Source organism: Pipistrellus kuhlii, unplaced genomic scaffold (genome assembly GCF_014108245.1).
Source record: "Pipistrellus kuhlii isolate mPipKuh1 unplaced genomic scaffold, mPipKuh1.p scaffold_m20_p_13, whole genome shotgun sequence".
Lineage (NCBI taxonomy): Eukaryota > Metazoa > Chordata > Mammalia > Chiroptera > Vespertilionidae > Pipistrellus > Pipistrellus kuhlii.
In genome coordinates, this window is record NW_023425438.1 from 25,751,303 (window position 1) to 25,774,569 (window position 23,267).

Sequence of the window (23,267 nt, forward strand, 5' to 3'; positions counted from 1 at the left end):
GTGGATAGAGTGTCAACCTGCAGATCGAAGGGTCTCGGGTTTGATTCTGGTCAAGGGAACATGCACGAGGCAACCAATCAATGTGTATCTCTCTTTTCCATTGAAGTTTCTTTCTGTCTTTATCTCTTCCACTCTCTCTAAAAGATCAATGGAAAAATATCCTCGGGTGAGGATTAACAAAAAAAACAAAAATTTTAAATCACAAATTTTTATCTTCTCCCCTATTTTAACCAATCCTTTATCAAGCACTCAATACTTTTCATAACCATCAATTATTTATAAATCTTTAAATAGCATTCTCTTCAAATTTATACCTATTTCTTTGTTTTGCCCAATGTAACTTTGTTCCAATTTGATACAAAAGTCTGAGTAAAACTTCATTGTAAAATGCCTTATTCTATTTTGTTATAATTATGAAAATGAGCCTTATTCTATTTTGTTATAATTATGAAAATGACTCTTGTAAATATTTCTCACTTGCTCTTCATAATCACCCTGGTAAAGTATGACGCAAAGATGAAATGCTTGCCCATATTAACAGAACTAGCAAATGGCAGAGGTTTCTAGCTCTTATTTCAATGTTCTTTCTACACCGTTTTACCTCCTCTGCCAAATGATGGGATCCCTGTGTATGGAATATCTTTACACACACAATATAGAAAATCATGTGGTTGTGTATTATTGTAGTATATAATGAATTTTATAATTGTATGGAGTCAAAGAGAAATGCATTAATTAGACTATTATCTTAAAGGAGTGTTGAAGTTATTTTTTAAAAACCTTTTAGAAAGGATTCTAAATCAATATTAGACATAACAAATGTTTAAAGAGTTTAGGCACTCACTGCTGCTTTTCTTGGTCCCCAAAGTTTGGCCATCTTCTAGAGAGTTTGAGCCTACTGAAGAACTGTCCTGGCTATCTTGGTGGGGGAGCTGAAGAAATCCTTCACCGGAGTCTGAGCGAGTAGGTGTTAATGTTAGAGATTTCTGACGTTCCCGGTTAATATCTTTCTTAGACTTTATCAATTTTCTCATTTTTAGAGTAATCCAGTTGCCTCTCCTAATAGAATAATTTAAAAAGTTCTTATCAGTCTAAAATTCAACATATAAATCCTTCATAAAATCAGAAGTTTAAAATATTCTGTTCTTTTTTTTGGAATAAAAATGAGTCAATTTTGGTGAATAGTACCTTCTAGGAGGAGATGGCTCATAAAATTTATATTGATCCATAATTTTCTCTTCTAATTTCTCCTTTTGTCGTCTTAATTCATTTAACTTATCACTATAAAAATAAAAATTAAATTTCAGGACATACATATTTTGTACAGTTATAAATGATAGTTATTTTGTGACTGTGATCTAACTTCTCTCCAAAACTTAAACAAATACAGATACCATAGTTGAAAACTAAGAATTAGGCACCGGTAGTAACAATGAATTTTTTGAAGTTTCTCCTTTTCTTTAAATTTACATACTTAAATAAAACCATGTAGGATTTAAAGTTTCAATTCTTCAATAGGATCTAGTTAAAAATAATTTTCCATGTTACAATCTTATCATGACAAAGGAATTCTCTTAACATCTTTTTTATAGCTATTAAACAACATTATATCAACAACGACTTTTCCTCCATTTTTGGAATAAACAGTAATTACAATTTATATAGGTAAAAAATTGAAATGAACAGTTTGCTTGCTTACAATTACAAATATCCTATATAATAAAAGGTTAATATGTAAATTGGCCGAATGGTGGAATGACGAGTCACTATGACACGCACTGACCAATAGTGGGTAGACACTTAACACAGGAGCTGCCCCCTGGTGGTCAATACAGTCCCACAGGGCGAGTGCCACTCAGCCAGAAGCAGGGCTCATGCCTGGTGAGCACAGTGGCGGTGGCGGGAGCCTAAAGATGTCCGATGACAACTCTGGACATCCTCCGAGGGTTCCCGGACTTCGACAGGGCACAGGCCAGGCTAAGGGACCTCCCTCCCCCGAGGGCACGATTTTCATCCACCGGGCCTCTAGGCCTATATAATTAACTAATTAATTAATCCTCACACCCTCACAAGATGGCTGCCTACAACCAGGCTGGCAGGGGGATTAGTGAAGGATGACCAAATGACTGAACAAGCAGGCTGCATGGGATGACCAGGGTGTGCAGTTGGGCGACCAGGCCAGCAAGGGGGGGTAGTAAGAGGCGACCAGGTGGGGGAGGGGAGGGGAGGCAGTTAGAGGTGACCAGGCCGGCAGGGGGAGGAGGGGTGCAGTTAGAGCGAGGACGACCAGGCCGGCAGAGGGGGCAGTCGGGGGTGACCTGGCTGGCAGCAGGGGGCAGTTAGGGGCAATCAGTGACAAGGGGAAAAGAATTTAGAAAATACGGATTGTGGTGTAATATAAAGACTATACACTGAGGCCAAAATCCTGATTTTACCAGCTTCCTCCACACTCAATGGAGACATAACTTAGCAACAGTGAAGCCCTGTCAATTCTATTTCTCACACATCTCTTGTATTTCATCTCAAATATCACTGCTTGTGAATTATTTTTTACTAGATTATTGCAACAGCTTTCATAAAACTTATTTCTTATCTCTATTCTCAGAACCTTCAATCCATAGTCTAAAATGCCATCAGTGTTGTGTTTTTTAATGCAGTCCTGATCTTATTACTCTCTTGTTCAAATTTTTAAGCAACTTTTTTGTGTGGCGTAGAAAAACCTTTGTGAAGTGACTCTTGAGTGACAGTTTACCACTTCTCTGTTCCTCCTTCCTCAATTTTGCTCCAGTAAGAAAAATCAATTTTCAGAGCCTGTAGCATACCATAACACATTTTCATAACACTGCTGTGTTTTGCTTTTGCTGCTTTATTGATCTTCTTTGTCTTCACAGGTGAATTACTACTGAACCCCTAAGTCTCTGCTCAAGCAACCAACTTTGGCAAGTCCACCTCACTGCTCCCAGACTAAGGGTGCTATATTTCTATGCCTCCTACACATACTTCCATTATGGCAGTTATTTGTATTTCTCACTTTATATTACTAGTTCCTTAAGAGCAGTACCCATGTTTTCATGATAGTATTCCTGGTTATCAGCATAGAGCCTGAGACATAAGCATTCGAAAAAATATATGTGGAAATAATGTTGAAAACAAAACAAACAAAAAAAACAGATTAAGTTTCTCTGCCACCAAAAATTACAATTATAAAATTATAACTAATATTTCACAGTGCAAAATTATTTGGTACCTACATGTACTGTCTTTGTTCAACATGAAAAAGATCCTTGCTTTCCATATTCTGCTCCAACAGTGTTCTGTTCTGCAGCATTAATGTCTGGATTTGATCTAGTAGATGCCGATTTTCTTCTTCTAAATTTCCTTTAAGTTGGCTTAGCAACTGTTGGAAAAGTTATTTTTTTTTAAATATCAACATTTACATTTAACATAAATCACCCAAAACATCAGAAAAATGGAGTACTTCATAGACTTCTATCTCCTGCTATTTGAACAATTAGATGGTCACACTTTGGTCAGAATGTGAGTGATTAGTTTAGTAATAATGACAGCTAAAAAACTGGGTTATATGCTATACATCTGTGTTTTCATAATTCTCAACAACATTGGGCTTATCACAAATTAGTTAGTTCCAAAGATACTGCTTTCTTAAAAATTGTTTAACTTAATAGTCTGAAAGCTAGATTCAAATCTCTGGGCTTCTAAGTAGTTATGAAACATTGAACAAGTTAGTTAATTCTCTGAGCTTCAATGACCTCATCTGTAAAATGAGGATAATCCCATCCTGTAAGATTTTTGCAAAGATTAAATAATACATGTAAAGTACCTGGTGTCATGCTTATGGCACCCAACAGATACTTACTAAGCCTCCTTATTCCTTCAACCACTGTTTTCAAGGAACCTTGTAAATTGCTATATACTTTTTGCAGCTTGAACAAAGGAGGTAGGTGATCTTGTCAATGATTGATATTGCTAGCTCATGTTACTTGTAGTTGGGCTGCCAGCAGCATTGGGCTGCTTTTTCTTTAAATGGAATTTGGAAGGAAATATGATTTAGGTAGGCCAGCAGTTCCAGTAGAAGTCAGAAAGCCCACAGTAGTGATTCTCAAAATTTAGCATCACTTATAAAGTATATTTTTAAAAATGTAGGTTTCTGGGTGCTAGCATTTGAATTCAGCAGTTCTGGAGTAGAGCCAAGAGAGCTGTATTTTTAAAATATATATGCCAATAATTATCTTTCCTCCAAAAGTAATAGATAAAGAAAACAAACATTTAAAAAATTCTCACGGCCCTAGCTGAGTAGGTCATTGAATAGAGCATCATCTCAACATGCCAAGGCTGCAGGTTCAATCCCTGGCACATACAAGAATCAACCAATGAATGCATAAATGAGTGGGACAAAGTGATGTGATGTGTGTGTGTGTGTGTGTGTCTTCCCTTTCTCTCTTTCTCTCTCAAATCAATAAATAAAACCTACAGAAAAGCTATTTATGACTATCCATAAACAGCCATCTAGATCTAACCACTGCCAATATTGTGCTGAGTTTCTTTCATTTATCTATATATTATTAAATTGAAATATAACATGTGGCAGATTCATTGCAAAACTGAATCCAGTTAGCCTCCTCCCTATATGTATATCCTTTTACAATGTGACTTCTCACTCCTCCCATCAAAAAAAGGAATCCATTTTCTCTCTTCCCGTATTTGGAAGGCCTTTGGCCAAGAGAAGAAGATGGAAGTGATTGTGAGACAGTTCTAAGCCCCGTCCTCAAGAGGCCTTATGTGCCTACATGCAGTCTCTGGAAATCCTGCTGGAGGATGAGAGACCGAGTAAACAGGGAAGTTATGCTAGCTGGGTCCTCCTAGACCAGCCAGTCCTCGGGGTACATGCCAGATACCCGCAGATGCAGGAGCAAGTCCGACTATGATCAACTAATCTTGGCCTCCACAGCAATTCATGGATCAGCACATCTGCTCAACTGACCCATAGATTTCATGAGCAAAAATAAATATTTACTGTGCAATTGCTTGGAGCTCACAGTAAAATTTCTGACAGGATTGCTGATCTGTTAATTTGTCCCAACCAATATTCCAACCTCAGGCTACCTGAGAGTTAGCCTTTGACAGCTCTCCTGGGCCTGGGGCTTTTCTGTGCTCTGCTCAAATCAAGCCAGTGCCCTCCAGTAGCAAAGGTACTGCTGTTCATGGATCGCCCTGCACCCAGGCAGAACTACCAGGCTCTGAAACTAAGAGAGGGAGAGGGGATGAGACTGGGAGAAGTCACAACGCCTCAGACAACTATAGCTCCTGCCCAAAGGTGAGCAGCTTTTAACAAATGCTGCTCCACTTGCTGTTCGCTTCTGAGTGAGTTTCACAGCACTAACACGATAATTTTTGACAGTTTTGTCAATTATTTTTGTTTCTTGGGGAGTTAATTTTTCATGCTCCTCTACCATTTTGTAAGTTCATTACCCCGATCATATCTTACTTAAGACTTTTATAGATCACAGGCAGAATGCATGTTCTATACATTGTAAGCTTTGAGCACTTAAATGTACAGATTTTTTTAAAAATTGATTAAACTTGTTAAAGCTCACCTCACACTGGTTATTCAGCTTGGTGGATGTAATGTCCAACTGTTGGTATTGTTCCTTCAGCTTCGAAAATTCAGCTTCTAATCTTGTTTGTTCCAGTTTGGAATTATTTAGAAGACTTTTCAAGTTTTTATGGTCGGTTTGTAAAACTTCAGTTTCTTTTAAAAGCTGATTATATGTATGATTCAACCTATAATTAGAAATTGTAATAGAATAGAATCAAATTTTCTTCATAGCTTTCATTGCCATTAATATGTGAAAATGCTATAAATCGCATTCAGACATACTTAGAGAATATAAAGAATTCTTCTGCTAATTACTACACTAATCAAGAGTCAGTTTCTATTTCGTAAAAACTAGATTTTTAAAAAATTTGAGTACTTTTCTTCTCTTGAAATGAAATCTCTCAGCACTTAAATATGTTGAAGAAGTGAAGACATGCGAAATTTTGTGTGCTGCCTTTCGGCACTTCAGTTATGGCAATGCAAGTGCAGTGCAAATGTTTAGGCCAAGCATATCAAACTCAAAGGCTAATACGGGCCAAATAAATGAGGCATGCCACCCGCCGGCCGTGAGTTTGACATGCTTGGTTGGTTTATACTGTTTAAACTTTTCAAAGGTTTCTAAAAAAAACTTGAAAATATATCCTTATGGATTAATTTGACTACCAGTGGCAAATTTTGATTTCCCCAAGGCTTCAAGTTAAAAAAGAATTGCTCCATGGCAATAGAAGGCTATTTATATCTAAGATTGTTAAAAATAAAAGTATGAATAAATCAGATAGAAAATCATAAGGCTGCTCACTTGTAGCAACTTCAAAAGACAGGAATTAGGATACCAGACTAGCAAAAAAAGGAGAAAGACATAAAGAATCAGGTCCATTACATTCTGTCTTAATAAAATATGAAAATGCTCTCAAGGCACAAAAATTTCAGTATATAATGTGGCTTAAAAACTTCAATTATTTAGCCCAGCCTGAACAGCTCAGTTGGCGGAGTTCTGTCATTGAAAGGTTGCTGGTTAACTTCCCAATCAAGGCATATTCCTGGGCTGTGGGTTTGATCCCATTGGGGAGCATAAAGAAGGCAACTGCTAGATGTTTTTTTCCCCTCTCTCTCATCCTCTCTCACTCCTTCCCTCTAAGCATATCTTCAGGTGAGGATTAAAAAAAACAAAAACAAAAAAAAGCTTAATTAGTTCAATAGAGAGAGAAAAGAAGATCTAGATTTTTGTCTGAGCCATTCTATAACTAGCTGCAAGGTTTTGTTGGTAATTTACTTATTCTGTTTTTAAAATTCTACTTTATGGATGGTACTGTAAAAAGGCAGTATACACTTTGGATGTAATGAATAATAATACAAAACTAAAATATATAAATATTTATTACCTATCATTTTCACCACAAAGTTTCTTGTATTCTGCAGCTACAGTCTCGTGGTTTTTGTTTTCAAGCAGCATTTTTTCCTGTTCTACTTTCAGTGCTTTTTCCAAATCTTCCAATTGTCCTTTCTGTTTTAGTAACTGATTATAACTGGGGAAAAAGTTAGATATTTGGTTTATAATATGTCCTCAAAGGGAAAAATACTTTAAAATAAAAAAATAAGAGTAATTTATTACAGGCCAGTATCACAAAACATGTAAGTTTATATAAATTTCCTACATAATCTCTTAGATATGTTTAACTCAACATTTACTTTATTACCCAAAGTAAATAGGTGTTAAATTAAAAACACAGAAAATATAATAAATTACCGATCTTCGAGGTCTTTATGCTCCACCTCAAGATTTTTGTGGGCAGACTTTAGAGTTCCATGTTTAGCAATGAGAGATTCATACTCTGAAGCCTGCCGTTCATGAAGAAGTTCCAGTTTCTCATGGTCTTTGATCAGAGAATCATAGAGAGATTTCAGATCTTCTCGCTCTTTGATTACAGACTCATTTTCATTTTCTAAGGAAGACTGCTGGATTAGTAGTTGTGCATTCTGGTTCATAAGAGAGGTACTTTGGGAATTAAGTGTGGAATTTTCAACCTATAAGAATGTATATTGTTATCAGAAATAATAAAAATAGCTTATATTGTTCTTTTGTTTTTGTTTTAAATAAGAAAGATTACATTAACGTTAGGAAGTTTTAAATAAATCAAAGCAGATATATACACATTATACTGAGAAAATTTGAATTTTTGTGTCCCAAAGAACAAGTTACCATTTAATTTTGATTTTTGGTAGGTGGTGTTATATATATATATTAGTGTGTGTGTGTGTGTGTGTGTGTGTGTGTATATACACACACACACACACACACACACACACATATATATACATACATATATATATTAGGGGATCTATATCATATATATGTTTTAGCTTGAATTATTTAATAGCATAATTCAAGCCTTTGTTGCATATCCCCCAAATATTACATTACAACCTGAAGTTTGGCATTCTGTGTTTGAAGAGTAGTATTCTGCTCTTGTAATGACACTGTCTGCCTCTGAAGTGCAAGAATCTGAGCCTGCAAATTATTGTTCTGTGTCTCAAGTTGCTTCAGTTGAGTTTTCAGTGCTTGCTTCTCTGCTTGTAGTGTAGCATTCTTAAGGAAGAAAACACACATATTATAAATAAAAACAACATCAAACAATTTCTATTTAACAGATACTGGCATTTTGTACAAGTATTTTTTACCATTATAATAAAATACAACCCTAACAATCTTAAAAGAAAAAAGAAAATATTCCCTCTATCCCAAATGTAAACAGATATTTAATCTAAGAAAAAGAAAGCAATAATCATAAAATCTGAAGACTACTGTATTTGTGTCTGTCGGCTTTATAATATCTAAAAAATAAAATACTCCATTCTAAATATACTGACTAACACAGATAACAAGAACGTGACTGTCAGTTGTACGGTTTTCATGCTGCTCAAAAGTGCCCAGTGTGTCCAGAACAAGTGGAACGTTTCTAGTCCATGGAGTGCTTCTTTTCTAAACGCCCAAAGGCAATTGAGACAGACAGACAGACAGACAGACAGACAAATATGTGGTGGTCACAAGGATAGCAGCAAAACTAAGTATTTTATAAACACAAATATTTGGAGGACAAGTAGAAACCATCTTAACCATCTGTTTAAAAATGTTAGTGCCTACAACCCTAACAGATATTACATATTTTCTTTAGTAATTATTTTTCATGGAATAAAACACTCACTAAAGCTCTATTTCATCTATAGGACTTCTAGAGCAAATCCAAACAAAACATACCATTTTCAATTTTTCCAGTGCATATGGCCATAATTCAGTTTTATAGTTAAACGGTTGAATTACTGTGCAAATCATAGTTAATGTTCTAAATATTAAAATGTTTGTTATGAATATTACATTTTTAGGGTTACTTCTAAATAACATATCATAAATAACATAGCATCAAAAAGTATAAACAAAGAATCCTCTAGAAACCCAAATTTAAAATCTTTGATATACAAAAGACCAGAATTTATTATACATATAATTGCAACATGCATAAAAAGTTACAACTGAGCTATAGCTGGTTTGGCTCAGTGGATAGAACATCAGACAGTGGACACTGAAGGGTCCTGGGTTTGATTCCTGCCAAGAATATATACCTTGGTTGCATGCTCAATCCCCAGCCCTGACTGGGGCCATGTGGGAAACAACCAATCAATGAGTCTCTCTCACATGGATGTTTCTCTCTGTCTCTCCTTTCTAAAAAATTAATGGAAAAATATCCTTGGGTGACCTAGTCAGTTTGGCTCAGTGAACAGAGTGCCAGTCTGTGTACTGGAAGGTCCTGTGCTCAATTCTGATAAAGGATTCATGCCCGGGTTGAGGACTTGATTCCCAGTAGGGGGCATGCAGGAGGCAGCCAATCAATGATTCTCTCTCATCACTGATATTTCTATCTTTCTCTCCCTCTCCCTTCCTCTCTGAAATCAATAAAAAATATTAATATATATATATATATATATATATATATATATATATATATATATATATATCTCCTTGGATGAGGATTAACAACAACAACAACAAAAAGTTACAATTGAATCCCAACAAATTACTTTTATCTTATCTGCATTTGGGGGACAATAATAATATTCACTCCATAGGGTTTTATGTTCTATATATTATGTCACTGTATAAAAGACAAGTCAGGATTTAACCCACATATACCATAAAAAACAAAGCTGAAGAACCAAAATGTTCCAAAGATGTTTTTGATACTGAACTTCTTTTGTTCATTTGTTCAAACACAAAGGATAAAAAAACATATACTGAAAAAATGTAGAATACTGACTTAGAATACCATCTTAAAAAATATATATATATACATATATATTATATATTATTTATTTCAGAGAGGAAGAGAGAGGGAGAAAGATAGAAACATCAATGATGAAAGAGAATCATCGAATGGCTGCCTTATGCACCCCCCCCTACTGGGGATTGAGCCTACAACCCAGGCATGTGGCCCCAACCGGAATCAAACCTGGGACCCTTCAGTCCACAGGCTGATGCTCTAGCCACTGAGGAAAATCAACCAGGGCCTAGAATACCATCCTGACACACCAAATAAGTAAATGATTTTTCCCTTGGATATGTTAAGTACTGTTGTAGTTCAGCTCTTTAGAAATCAAAATATACAAGCTCTAATGATCCTAGAAATAACAAAAATTCCTATAGTATGTAATGAATAGATGAGATAGCTATGACTAGAAAGGCTATCTCAGAGTAGGAAAAATTTACAATAGGAAAGTAGGTAGTTAGCAAAGATACTGGCAGAGACACAAAAATTATTCATCTATTATAATATAGGGCTAGCCATTTTTATAAACCCATTATCTAAAATGGCTAAAGTAAGAGAACCAAGTAACTTTTACCTCAGTGAAAATTTATAAAGGAAGTCAATGGGAAAGAGATTTATCTTACAGGACTTTATATGCCAGCCCAATTGTTCGAGGTATAATTATTAACCTAAACAATAGAGGTATATATGTATATATTACTGAATAATTAAAAATAGACATTCTATTATCTACAGATATAAAACTGTAAAAGAAATATACTTCTATATATAGGTAAATCACAAACAGTTTCCTGGGAAAGATATTTATAGTAATTACTTTTGGATGAGAAAGTAGGAATCAAAGGTATAAGGTATTAATTTTTGGCTTTATGGCTTAAAGCAGTGGCTGGCAAACGGCTCGTGAGCTACAAAATACCACGGCCTGGGCGAGTCTATTTTGAAGAAGTGGTGTTAGAAGAAGTTTAAGTTTAATAAATTTGGCTCTTAAAAGAAATTTCAATCGTTGTGCTGTTGACATTTGGCTCTGTTGACTAATGAGTTTGCCGACCACTGGCTTAAAGCTTTTAATTCATGTTATATTAAAAAACAATAACAACCACAACTATTTTACTTGTTAGCATGCAAGTTCCTAAAGCTTATTCATCTTTGTAGGATGTTTGTTGAATTCATTCAATTATTGTTTATTGTCAAATATGTAACTCATTCAGCACAGTGTCTGCTATCTAAGAAGCGTTATTCTACATACTGAAGGCAGTGGTGAAAATGAAAGACAAGCTACCTGCTTTCAAGGAGCTTTTTTTCAGTAGATAGAGAACAAATAAATGAACAAAATAATGTCATTTCATAAGTGAAAAGTGCTATGAGAAGCTAAATAAGGCAGTGGTGTGATAGTGAAGAACGGTTTAGGCTGGGGACAGCTCCTTTACTGAGGAAAGGGATCAAGCAAGAAGTCTTGCAGGCGATATGTGACATGAGACACAAATTCTGAGGGAAGCCAGCCAGCAGGGGAGGCAAACAGAGAGGCCTGAGTAGGAACAAGAAGAAAAATGCCAGTATGACTAGAACTAATTTACTTACTATGTGCCAGGCATTGTTTTGTGTTTTTCAGATATTATCTGCAGATTAATAAACAGAGTGGGTAGAAACGTGGTATAAGATCAGGCAGGACAATGTTAAGAAGGATCTTACAGGACACAGCGAAGAATCTGGATTTTATTCTAATTAAAATGGGAAGCTATTGAAGACTTTAAGTATGAAAATGACATGGTTTGGAATATGTTTTAAGAAATAACTGACTCCTGTGTTGAGAATGGGTTAGATTGGGCCAGAAATGGAAAAGGTAGGGCAGTTAGGAGCATATTTTAATAGTCCAGATGACAGATGATGCTACCTTGAGCTTGCAACTGAGGTAGCAGCAAAGATGTAGAGAAAGAAAATGGGTCTGAGGTATATTTTCAAGATAGAGTTGATAAAGGTTACTGATGGTCTTGTGTGAGGGTGATGGAGAGAAGTAAATTATGAGTTCTTCAGTCTTTATTCATATTACAAAATAAATCGGTCAAGAAAGTATAAAATGAACAAAGCTACAAAACCAGATTAGATACATTTTTCTGAGTTACACATTACTTCTAAAAATCCTTATTCCTACTAAAAATTTAAAAATACTTACGTTTCTTTCTACTTCAATCAATCTGTCTTTAACTTTCAGAAGTTCTCTTGTTGTTTCTTGACTTTCTCGCTCCCATTTGTTATCTTCGCTGGAAGTGGAAGGAGGGCTCTGTACCATCCGTTCCTCATCTTGTCTCTGTTTAAGGGCTTCATAATTCTTTTTCACCTAAAATGTAATTTACAATGTTTTAATGGGGAAAAGAAATCATCTCAGTCCTGCTTCTTACAATTAATTTGACTCTGCACCGAATCTGGTGAATATCTAAAAATATGGTAAATGGTCTGTATAATTATCATCATTAGCACAATCACAATTTATGCTCCATAAAATACAAATCCTTCTCTCTTAGAAATATTAAATATATTCTTCTTTTTGTTAATCCTCACCCGAGGATCTTTTCCCATTGCATTTTAGAGAGAGTGGGAGGGAGGGGGAGAAAGAGAAACATCGATGTGAGAGACAGACATCAGTTGGTTGCCTTCTGCATGTGCCTGACTGGCGCCGGGGATTGAGCCTGCAACTGGTGAACGTGCCCCGGCACCCACCACGCTTCAGTCCTTGGGCCAACTCTCTAACCTCTGAGCCAAACCCGCTACGGCAAACATATTTTTCATGTGTAATGCTCCTACAATATATTCTCTAATTTCATATCCTATTGTTTATGATGAAAATGTTGCTGAAGATCAAGACGTGCTGCTAATAATACAACTGTTTCTAGAGTTCTATCTATAGCTGATTTAGAGATTTCTGAGATCCTCATGTAAACAATAAAGATCTGACACAGTATTAATTCCTCTTAAAAAAGAGATCTAAATTAAAATTGAGGAAGTATCTATATGTAGACACTTGCCCTTTTATGAAGGATATGTTGCCCAAAATGAGCTGTGTTAAATAAATTAATGATTTCTTTATTGAGACCTTCATCTATCACATATAATTACTGTAATTTATTTTATGGAGAGTGAGCAATCCAAGGTTTTCTGGTATGACTACAACCAGATCCTACTTTAAGAGAGCCAACTCAAAACTAGCAACTTGGTCATCTTACATTACCAAAATTGCTGATTAACTTAAATAGCTCTCAACTGGAAATGATTATTGCTATATACTTATCCTGAATTACTAGTTTATCCTAGGAGACACTTAGCATAAATTTATAACTTAACCTAAACTTTATATTAAGGCAAGGATAAATATTTAAAATAATTCAACATCTAATACAAACCTTAAGAAAGCTTATAATTCAACAATAAAATCTGCTACTATTGAGTTAGAAAATAATGATGTGAGACTAAAGGAAAAAGATGCCAAGGTAGAATGTAATTTAAACCTTGGCAAGTGATCTAATATAGATGTTTTGGAATCCAGTCCCCTCTCCTCCTTACTTTTAACACCCTAATTACATAGATGGATGACATCATTTCTAGTCTCCTATTTTACGTTAATTTCCCACAGGGTCTTTTCACCCCTAGGCTTAGAAAGGTTATAGACATATGCCGTTATTAAGAAGAACTGAGAAAAAAACCCTCAAAGCTTCTAATTTTTAGAACATTATTTTTACAACTAAGCTTCAAAAACGGCTTCTTTACCTTATGTATCATTAATCAGAATCTCTAATTTATGTTCACACAAAAATAAAATATTTTCCATCAAGGTTTTTCCATCAAGGTTTCTTTTCTTTTTTTTTTTTAAACCGAGATTTATTGTGCGACTAATCATTGAAATCCTTCAGGTGAACTGGATGCGGCAGCAGCTGCTTTTGGGTTTAGGAGGTGTTGCTCCTTCACGGAATTCATGGCTGAATCTGCGGTACACAATTCTCAGGTGCCTCCTGCGGCCAGTAACGGTAGTGTTTCGTCCTTTAGCCCTGGCCCTCCAGCTACACTTCCTCTTGCGCTTGGCGGGGTAGCCGCACTTGCCGCAGGTGGGCTTCGGCAGGTGGCAGGCCTCCGAGCCCCAGCGGAGGCGCAGGGTGTGCGTATTGTCGCAGTGCTTGCCGAATGATAACGTCCCCTTCGTCATCTTGATTCTGCCGCCGAGACCAAAGACTCCAGGTTTCTTAGAAGCAGCATATAGGTAGGACTTGCCTTTATATCTAATCCATTAACCTTTGACTTTTACCTGAGGTATCAGACCTTTTATATTTAATAGGACTGATTTTATTTAAAGCCGCCATTTGCTATTTATTGTCCATCTGTCCAATTTGTACTTTGCTCCACCTATTTTCTTTTGGATTTTTTTGTAATTCTATTTTCTCTCTCTTGTTGGCATATTAGCCATACCTCTCTGTCATGCTATTTTTGTAGTTATTTTAGACCTTCTGTTACTTTTATTTAACTTTCATAGTCTATCTTCAAGTGATATACCTTTTCGTGTGTAGTACTAAAAGAACAATATAATCACAGCTGAATACATGTTTATGGCAGGAAGTAAAAGATAACAATGGATTTTTTAAATCTCTATCTTTTAGACTAGAAATAGATATGTACCAACCCATATCCAAACCCACTTATTTTATAGCTGAGTAGCTTCATGAGTTAACTTTATTTGTAACCTAGTCATACTGCTTAATAGGGTAAAAAAAAAAAATCATGAAATAAAGCACATTAATAAAATCTGGCACCAAATTTTATTTTTTATAATCTTTTATGTTAATTAAAGTTCTAGAATTTCTTTTACATAAATACTTGTTTCATGGTAGTGTCTGAGATGAATACCAGCAATGATTGTAAGGGCAAATAGGAAGCAAAACCTTTTTCCTTTCTGCCTGAGAAATTCATCTCCAGTTAACTTTCTCCAGAAACCTCATAAAATTGGAATGCTCTATGTCAGCAGGCAGGTTTGCTGAAGGGAAATAAGATCCCTGATTGGTAAATTGTATTTGGACTGAGAGAAATATAAATACCTAACATGAAGCCGTATCTTTGAACTTCTCTAAGTGCAGCAACTCTTAAAACTGGTAACAACTTATGGAGATCTTCAATCTATACCTCTGGAGTTGTTGCAAGAGATAACTGCTGTGGAGCATGAAGTCTTAAGGCCAGGGCAGCTCCAAGGCACACCCAATACGAATCTCACTCGCACGTGGACTGTCATCTGGCAGGAAGGTGATTCTCAGACAACTCATGTGAAGAACACCAGACAGTGCCCTGCTAGCTACCTGTATTTCCTATAGCGTTCTGAGTCAAATGGTTCTAAATGTGGCCTGTAGTAACCTTACAGGTTTTAATGTTTAATTACTATAAAACCATTCCAGGGAGCAATGCAGAGACAATAAGAAGAATAAGTCAGAATATGATACTCCCAATCTAGTATTATATTAACTCAATATAGAGCAAATCCTTTCATATTTAATTTACTCATGTAGAGAAAACAGTTTTGCTTAATTCACCGAATAACTCTAAATATCACAAGAAAAGAGATCTAGAAAAATATCCTCAACTTTATGAGAGCATGCCATATGATTTTCCTCTACTTGGTGTTCTCACACATACAAATTTCCTATCAAACTTTTACCTGGATTCTCAATAGGAAAAGGGTGTCAGAACGAAGTGCCTGTATCTCATTAAGAGCTTTTACCCATAAAATAAGCCCACCTTTTCCCCATTTCAATATATCAATTCTGATATGTTCCTAATTGCATGGGGGACATACACACAGGAAATAGGATTGAGTCAATTACAGTGTATAAACAAAATACAGTTTGTCATAAATTACATGGCAAAAACCTGTTTAAGAACATTCTTGAATTTAAGAAAAAAAACAATACTAATAAAATATTAAATTTTTATTTTATAATTTTTTCTCCAAATATTTAACTATTAAAAATTTCCAAGGAAATCACTTACTGTTTTAAGTTCTTGGCGCAATTGCTGGTTATAATTTGTGGATTCTTCTAATCGAGCTTCTAAAGCAGCAATTTTTTCCTCTTTTATTTCAAGGGACTTCTTTAGAGTGGATTCTAATTTTGATTCCAAAAGTTTGTACCTACTATCCAAGTACAAAAATGGTAAAAGTTTGTTACTGTAGGTCAGAAAATTATTTTTAAAGATAATTTATGACTACAGATATTGGTGCCATAAATAGATCTTATAATTTAAGTGGCAAATTAAATTATCCTCCTCGTACTGCCACAGTCTCCCCCTCTTAAACTATTCCTGGGAATGAAGAATTAAAAATCACTAAGTAAACAGAGCTTTAGATTATAGCCTAGGTTGTCAAAAGAAAAAATTACCTAATAATCAATCAGGCATTATACTTCTATTAGTTTTGTAAGTCTCAAAATATTTTTTCAAAATATTTATTTTAGTTTTATAAGAATGGAATCTATAGAAAGTGAAGGATTATTATATTATCAAACATTTGTCTACACTATTAAGTGTAAAGTATTCATATAAGAACATATTCATAGTTAAGACTTGAAACTCACTGAAGACTTTGTCTTCAGGGTATAAAGTAATGCAGACAATAGGGCGATGAAGGTATGGGGTGGGGGTGGGGGTAGGGGGGAAGAATGGGAGCTAGAAGGGGTCAAAGAAAAAAAAAAGGACATATGTAATACTACATATGTAATACTCACTACAATAAAGATTTTAAAATAATAAAAGAATTGATGCATTGCCAGGACCGGTTTGGCTCAATGGATAGAGCGTCGGCTTGGGGACTGAAGGGACCCGGGTTTGATTCCGGTCAAGGGCATGTACCTTGGTTGTGGGCAGATCCCCAGTAGGGGGTGTGCAAGAGGCAGCTGATCGATGACTCTCTCTCATCGATGTTTCTAACTCTCTATCTCTCTCCCTTCCTCTCTGTACAAAATCAATAAAATATATTTTTTTAAAAAGAAAAAAAAAAGAATTGATGCATTTAAGCATATAATCAAATAAAATATAACTTGCTTAAATTGCATTATTTCACCAGAGAGGGGTTTGTTTGTCATCTCATTCTACTTTCACAGGCAATTATAGCCTTAGATCTTCTGTTACCTCAGTGGCAAACTGTATTTATATAACATTTTAACATTTTTTTCTAGACAGTATTAGGCTTTCTTTACCTGATTTTTTACTTTTTAAACATTTTTTTAAAATTGATTTTAGAAAGGGAGAGGGAAAAAGAAATATTAATGAGAGAGAACCATCGATCAGCTGCCTGCTGCATGCCCTCTAATGGGGAATGAGCCTGAAACCCTCGCATGTGCCCTGACTGGGAATTGAACCAGTGACTAATGCTCACCTGTCATCAGTACTTTGCTCATCATGTAAGAGTCGTTCTTTATTTAACCCTATCTTCTCAAGCTCATGGGTTAATTTTTCAAGATCATTATTCATTTGTTGTGTCTTCAATTTTTCACTCACCAAATCCTTATTTTAAAAAGAATGCAAAACTCACATAAGTGTTAAAAACATAAACTTCTAAGAAATTTAGCCAATATTCTAACACAACCATCTAGGAATACATATGTGAGACAGGAAAGACAGAAATGTGGTTGGAATTTCCCTCCCTCATTAAGAAATAGTAATGAAACAATATAACAGTCCAAACAGAATATAGTTTTGTCCTTTTTTTGGCTAATACTTCTTTTTATTTTTTTTAATGTTTAAAACCAAATGGAGAAACTATTTACTCTTTCCTTGTGAATCCATACCTCACATTTGAGAACTGTGGGAAAAAACGCATATCCATTATTTTTTCAATAATAAGCTAGGACCTTAATGTATGTTTCTTCCTATACAACACCCTTTTTCACAAGCACCCTTCTCCCCGTGGAAGAGGATATAGGTCTGAAGAACTAGGGGCATTCTGAGAAGTGCAGGCACAAGGAACCTGTTGCTCATGTCTATGAGACCATAGAACAACAAAAAGAAAAAAATGAATGGCTCACAATGGTCCCTCTCCTCTCAGTATCTCTTTAGCAGAAACACAGACTTTCCAGTGTGACGTATTGAGAGAATGCTAAGATACTTTTAAATTGAACTTAAAGGGTTATCATTTAAGTATAGCATAGTAAAAGCAAAAACAAGCCAAGTATGTTATCTTCTGATCTACACCAACCACGTTTACAAGATCTGTTACCAGTATACTGCTATAAATTTCAAATTTCTTCTCAACACACAAATCTGAGCAACTACCAATTATTCAATGTTGACCTTTAAGTTTAACCTGATTTGTATTCTCTAAGCTTAGAGGTCAAAATTCATAGGGCTTTAGAGTCTGAAAGATCTGGATTTGAATCCAGTAATCCAACTCTGCCATTTATTAACTGTCATCCTCAAAAAATTACATAATATCTCTGAATCTGTTTTCTTATCTAATTAAGATAATACGTACTGTATAAAGAACTGGTCATAAAATTGTATGTGTGTATATATATGTATATATATGTGTGTGTGTGTGTGTGTGTGTGTGTATACACACACATACACACACACACACACACACACACACACACACACCTTAGCCCAGTATTTGGCACACAGTTTGCATTCAATATAATGGCTATCATGGATCCCATTATACTTAGCATTTAGTCAAGAGTCTTGATCACATATTGTAATATTATTTTGAAATACTATTATTTTGAAATATTACATATGGAAACTTTATTAGTACAAGATTTTAAAAATATAATATACATATACTTCTTAGTTTATGTATAAAGGCAGGAAAGTTGGAAACTTTCTAGTTCTAATTCTAAACTTCTACTTTATAGCCATCCATACTAGTAGATGATAAAAATTACTAATAGGTTCCAATAAAACTTAAAGCCTTGAGTTAAAAATATCCTATATAATAAAAGGCTAATATGCAAATTGTCTCCTTGACTGGGAATTCAATCAGGGGATGGGGTTGGCCAGCCAACCGCCCATAGCCCCTCTCCTCCACCAGCCCTGACCCCATCAGCCCTCCACCCCGATTGGGGGTGGGGCCAGCCCAGCAACCACCTACAGCCCCCACCTACCCGTCCCCCCTTCCCCCCCACACCCCCCGCGTCAGGACCCACCCACGCGTGCTCCATACCTCTAGTAAAAAATATGTGCCTTAAATCTAGGTAACTATACTTACCTCACGTAATGTAACCAAAGTTTTTATATCAATAGTTGCTCTTTTGACAAGTTCCTTATTTTCTTTCTCTAATTCTTTCAGACGAATACAAGATTCTTTATAAACACCAATCTCCTTGAATAGAGTTTTGTTTTCTTTCTCCAAATTTCCAATTTTCACATTATTTTCTTCTAACGTGGTATCTTTTATTTCTGCTTGTTGTCGGAGTCTCTTATTTTCCTTCTCCAGCTGTTTCTTATCTTTCTCCAGTTGAGAAGTCTCTTGCTCTAATGATTTGTTTTCCTTTTCTAGCTGTTCTAGTCTTTTGCTGGATATTTTTAGCTCTTCTAAGTTTTTTTGCAATGTTTGATTTTCCATCTCTAAGTCTTGTAGTTCACTCTCTAACTGCTGAATTTTTTTATTGCTGTTCTCTAGAGCCTTCTGTAGCCTTTGATTTTCTGTATCTAAACCCTGGTAGCTAACTTCTAAGCGTTCTGATTTCTTGAATGATGCTTTCATAAGCTCTAAACCCTTCTTAAGCTGCTCTTTTTCACTTTCCAGTTCTTTATTTTCTAGTTGCAGCTGAGCCATTTTCATGCTTGCACACTTCAAAGACTCCACGTTTCTCCGCAATTCCAAGTTTTCCTCATCAAGTTGGGAATTCTCTTTCTCTAGGGATTCTAACTGAAAAGTAAGGTTTTTAAAGCTATCCAATCTTTTTTTAAATTTCCTATTTTCTCTTTCTAGCTCTGAATTTTCTTGTTCTAAGGCCTCAATTTTTTCACAAGTAATTTTTAAATTGGTTATTTTTTTCTGTAACAATTCATTTTCTTTTTCAAGATGATGCAACTCATTTTCAAGTTCTTCTGCTCGTTCTCCTTTTTCTTTATAATGTTCCAATTCTTTCCTAATTTGTCTTTTTTCAAATTCAATCTTGCTTAACTTGCTACTTGTTTCTTTGATAGACTCGTGGAGAATTTTATTTTCTTTTTCAATGTCTTTCACCCTTGCTTCAGCACTTATCTGGGAGCGCTGCCTTAAGGAAGACACAGTTTGATTCAGATGTTCATTTTCCTGCTCCAATATTTTAATCTAATTTTTAAAAAGAAAGGAGAAAATTAAAAACCTAATTGGACAAGAACCAAGTATTTTAAACTATTTTTAAATATATTTTTATTAATTTCAGAGAGGAAGAAAGAGAAAGAGAGAGATAGAAACATCAATGATGAGATAGAATCACTGATTGGCTGCCTCCTGCACGCTCTCTACTGGGATCCAGCTCGCAACCTGGGACCCTTTAGTCTGCAGGTTGACACTCTAGCCTAGGGGTGTCGAACTCAATCAGAGAAGGGGCCAAAATCTAAAATCCAGCCTAAATCACGGGCCGAATGGTTTACTGAACAGTCATAAACTGTCATTGTGATGGAAACGCAGCGGAGTGCAGTGATGACAGCGCGGTGCGGGCCACATTGCAAGGCCTGGCGGGACGGATTTGGCCCGCGGGCCTTGTGTTTGACACATGTGCTCTAGCCAAACCAGCTAGGGCAAGAACTAATATTTTACTTCGGGACAAGGCTCAGAATCTGCCATTTTGTCTCCTTAAGAACCAATATTTTAAATTATAGTTATTTCTTTTTAAAAAAACAAACAGGGAACTCGTAACATAAAAGGGTGCTAGCATTGTCTATCTTACTTTCAATTCTGACAAATACTGAGAGACCACTGTATACATGTACTACCAGATCACTAATGTCCTTGGCTTTAGGAAGTTTGTAATACGTATAAAGGAATATTTAAGAGATATGTGTTCATTATCAATAAAAATGATCTTCAGATTACTTAATTGCATGTTTCAAATTCAAATATGAGTATCAGGGAAACATACATACATATCTCCTTGAGGATATAAGCTTTTACTTTACACAAATAGTTTTTTAATTTTTAAATATATTTTTTATTGATTTCAGAGGAGAGAGAAACATTAATGATGAGAATTACTGATCAGCTGCCTGCTGCATGCCTCCTACTGCGGATTGAGTCCGAAAATGAGCAAGTGCCCTGACCAGGAATCAAACTATGACCTCCGGCTTAATAGGCTGATACTCAACCAGCCATTGAGCCACACCAGCCAGGCACAAATAAATTTTTCAATGCCTATACACAGAGGGTCCTCAGTAAATATTTGCTGTATCATATATGGGAGTGTATGGGTATGTATTCAACCCCAAAAAGAATGCTAATTTGGAAACATCAAAATAATAAAATCCCCTAGTACATTTGAAAACTAATCCAATTCATGACATGGCTTAATATAATAGTTCTCAAAAATTTAGTGTTTTGAACAAGCTCCCGAGAACCTGGTAAAAGGTACAGATTCATACTTAGCTCTACAATTTTTGTTCTGTAGCTCTACAGAAATTTCTAATTTTATAGGTGGCCTAAGGTTATACCTAGATAACATAAAACAAATCATTTTACAATAAATAATACAAATATTGAAATAGCAAGTCAATCTATCCAGTTCTGTTTTCGCAAGCATGAGAATGGTCAGTAAATACTTGAAAATATATTTGACAGTGTCCAAGACGGCTGCTGCCACCACTTCTCCCTTTATTAAGTGGGGTCAGAGCACAGCGACATTTCTCCAAACTCCACTCCCATTTCTCCCAACTCTACTTCACAGCCATTTCCCACAGATTCTTAAAAGCACATGTACTGCACAATGTTATACAATTATTAATCATACTGGCAATTTAAAAAATTCTAATCTTTCTCTTTCACTTTACTAAAATACATGGCATAGAAAGTGAGATAAACAAGTTACTTTAAAATAAAATAAAAATTCTAAAATATTTCCCTTTAATATTATATGGACATTTTATTTGCACAAACTAACTTTTGTTAAAAATTTTTAAAATATAATGCTTAATAAGAAATTTATGAACCTGGCCGAGACCGGTTTGGCTCAATGGAGACTGAAGGGTCCCGGGTTCGGTTCTGGTCAAGGGCATGTACCTTGGTTGCGGGCATATCCCCAGTAAGGGGTGTGCAAGAGGCAGCTGATCGATGACTCTCTCTCATCAATGTTTCTAACTCTCTCTCTCTCTCTCCCTTCCTCTCTGTACAAAATCAATAAAATATATTTTTTTAAAAAAGAAAAAGAAAAAGAAATTTATGAACCTGTTTCTCTGAATTTTCTCTAAGCGTTTCAATTGTTTTTTCAAGCTGAGCCTTCTCCTTCATTAGATCCTTGCTTAAATTCTGACAATTCTGAAGACTTTGCTTTTCTTGAACAATCTCATTTTCAAGAATTTCAACCTGGAGAAAGTAAGTCACAAGACAATATATCATTAAGTATTTTAAAACAGTGGAACATATCAAAACAAAAGATAATTATTGAATTAAAAGATAAAATACAGTTTTAATACCCAAATGGTAAAATTTAAGAATTTAGTAGAGAAATTCAATATACCATGCTAATTTTAGCAGCTATATAAAATATGCAGACAAGACTATGTTTTTTATCCTCTGCATCTTTGAAGGTAAATATCTACTTGTAAACACAGACAATCCAAGTTAACATATGATAATTATCTGCTATGTGAAGACTGTACAAGCCTTACTGAAAGGCTTTCTTGGCTCAAGTGAAAGTGTAAAGTAAAATTTTATAGTCAAGGAATTTTGATGTACAAGAAGTAAGAGAGAATATAAAAAGTATGAAGGAAAAGATGAGAAATAGTGGCATGAGTTTGATGAAGAAACAAGAAGGGACTTGGTTTAAAATAAAATAAAAAAAATAAGGAAAAAGGAGAATATTGGAGAAAAACAAAACTCCAACAAATATTTATATTTTGGCCGAAACCGGTTCGGCTCAGTGGATAGAGCATCAGCCTTCGGACTGAAGGGTCCCAGGTTGATTCCGATCAAGGGCATGTGCCTTGGTTGCAGGCACATCCCCGGTGGGGGACGTGCAAGAGGCAGCTGATTGATGAGTCTCTCATCGATGTTTCTGACTATCCCTCTCCCTTCCTTTCTGTAAAAAAATCAATAAAATATATATTAAAAAAAATTTATATTTTGGATTTAAGTTTATTTTCATTTGTACATTTTGAAAATACAATAA

General features: G+C 35.3%; 1 protein-coding gene and 1 pseudogene across 8 annotated transcripts in view; both read right to left on the minus strand.

The window, feature by feature from the left end:
• The window catches only part of CCDC88A (coiled-coil domain containing 88A), a 99,385-nt gene that overhangs the window by 17,732 nt on the left and 58,386 nt on the right, over positions 1 to 23,267 (minus strand). For 6 of the 8 annotated variants that reach the window (XM_036435350.2, XM_036435348.2, XM_036435346.2 and 3 more), the window contains 12 exons: positions 22,325 to 22,462; positions 19,166 to 20,236; positions 17,336 to 17,463; positions 15,955 to 16,096; positions 12,107 to 12,271; positions 8,043 to 8,204; positions 7,365 to 7,642; positions 7,000 to 7,143; positions 5,616 to 5,802; positions 3,252 to 3,397; positions 1,189 to 1,281; positions 845 to 1,059 (listed from right to left, as the gene is read on the minus strand). In XM_036435350.2, coding sequence (XP_036291243.1) covers positions 845 to 1,059; positions 1,189 to 1,281; positions 3,252 to 3,397; positions 5,616 to 5,802; positions 7,000 to 7,143; positions 7,365 to 7,642; positions 8,043 to 8,204; positions 12,107 to 12,271; positions 15,955 to 16,096; positions 17,336 to 17,463; positions 19,166 to 20,236; positions 22,325 to 22,462 — 2,869 coding nt within the window. The remainder of the gene's footprint in view (positions 1 to 844; positions 1,060 to 1,188; positions 1,282 to 3,251; positions 3,398 to 5,615; positions 5,803 to 6,999; positions 7,144 to 7,364; positions 7,643 to 8,042; positions 8,205 to 12,106; positions 12,272 to 15,954; positions 16,097 to 17,335; positions 17,464 to 19,165; positions 20,237 to 22,324; positions 22,463 to 23,267) is intronic. The other 2 variants (XM_036435349.2, XM_036435344.2) reach the window with 1 other exon arrangement.
• On the minus strand, positions 13,776 to 14,128 carry LOC118717376 (annotated as a pseudogene).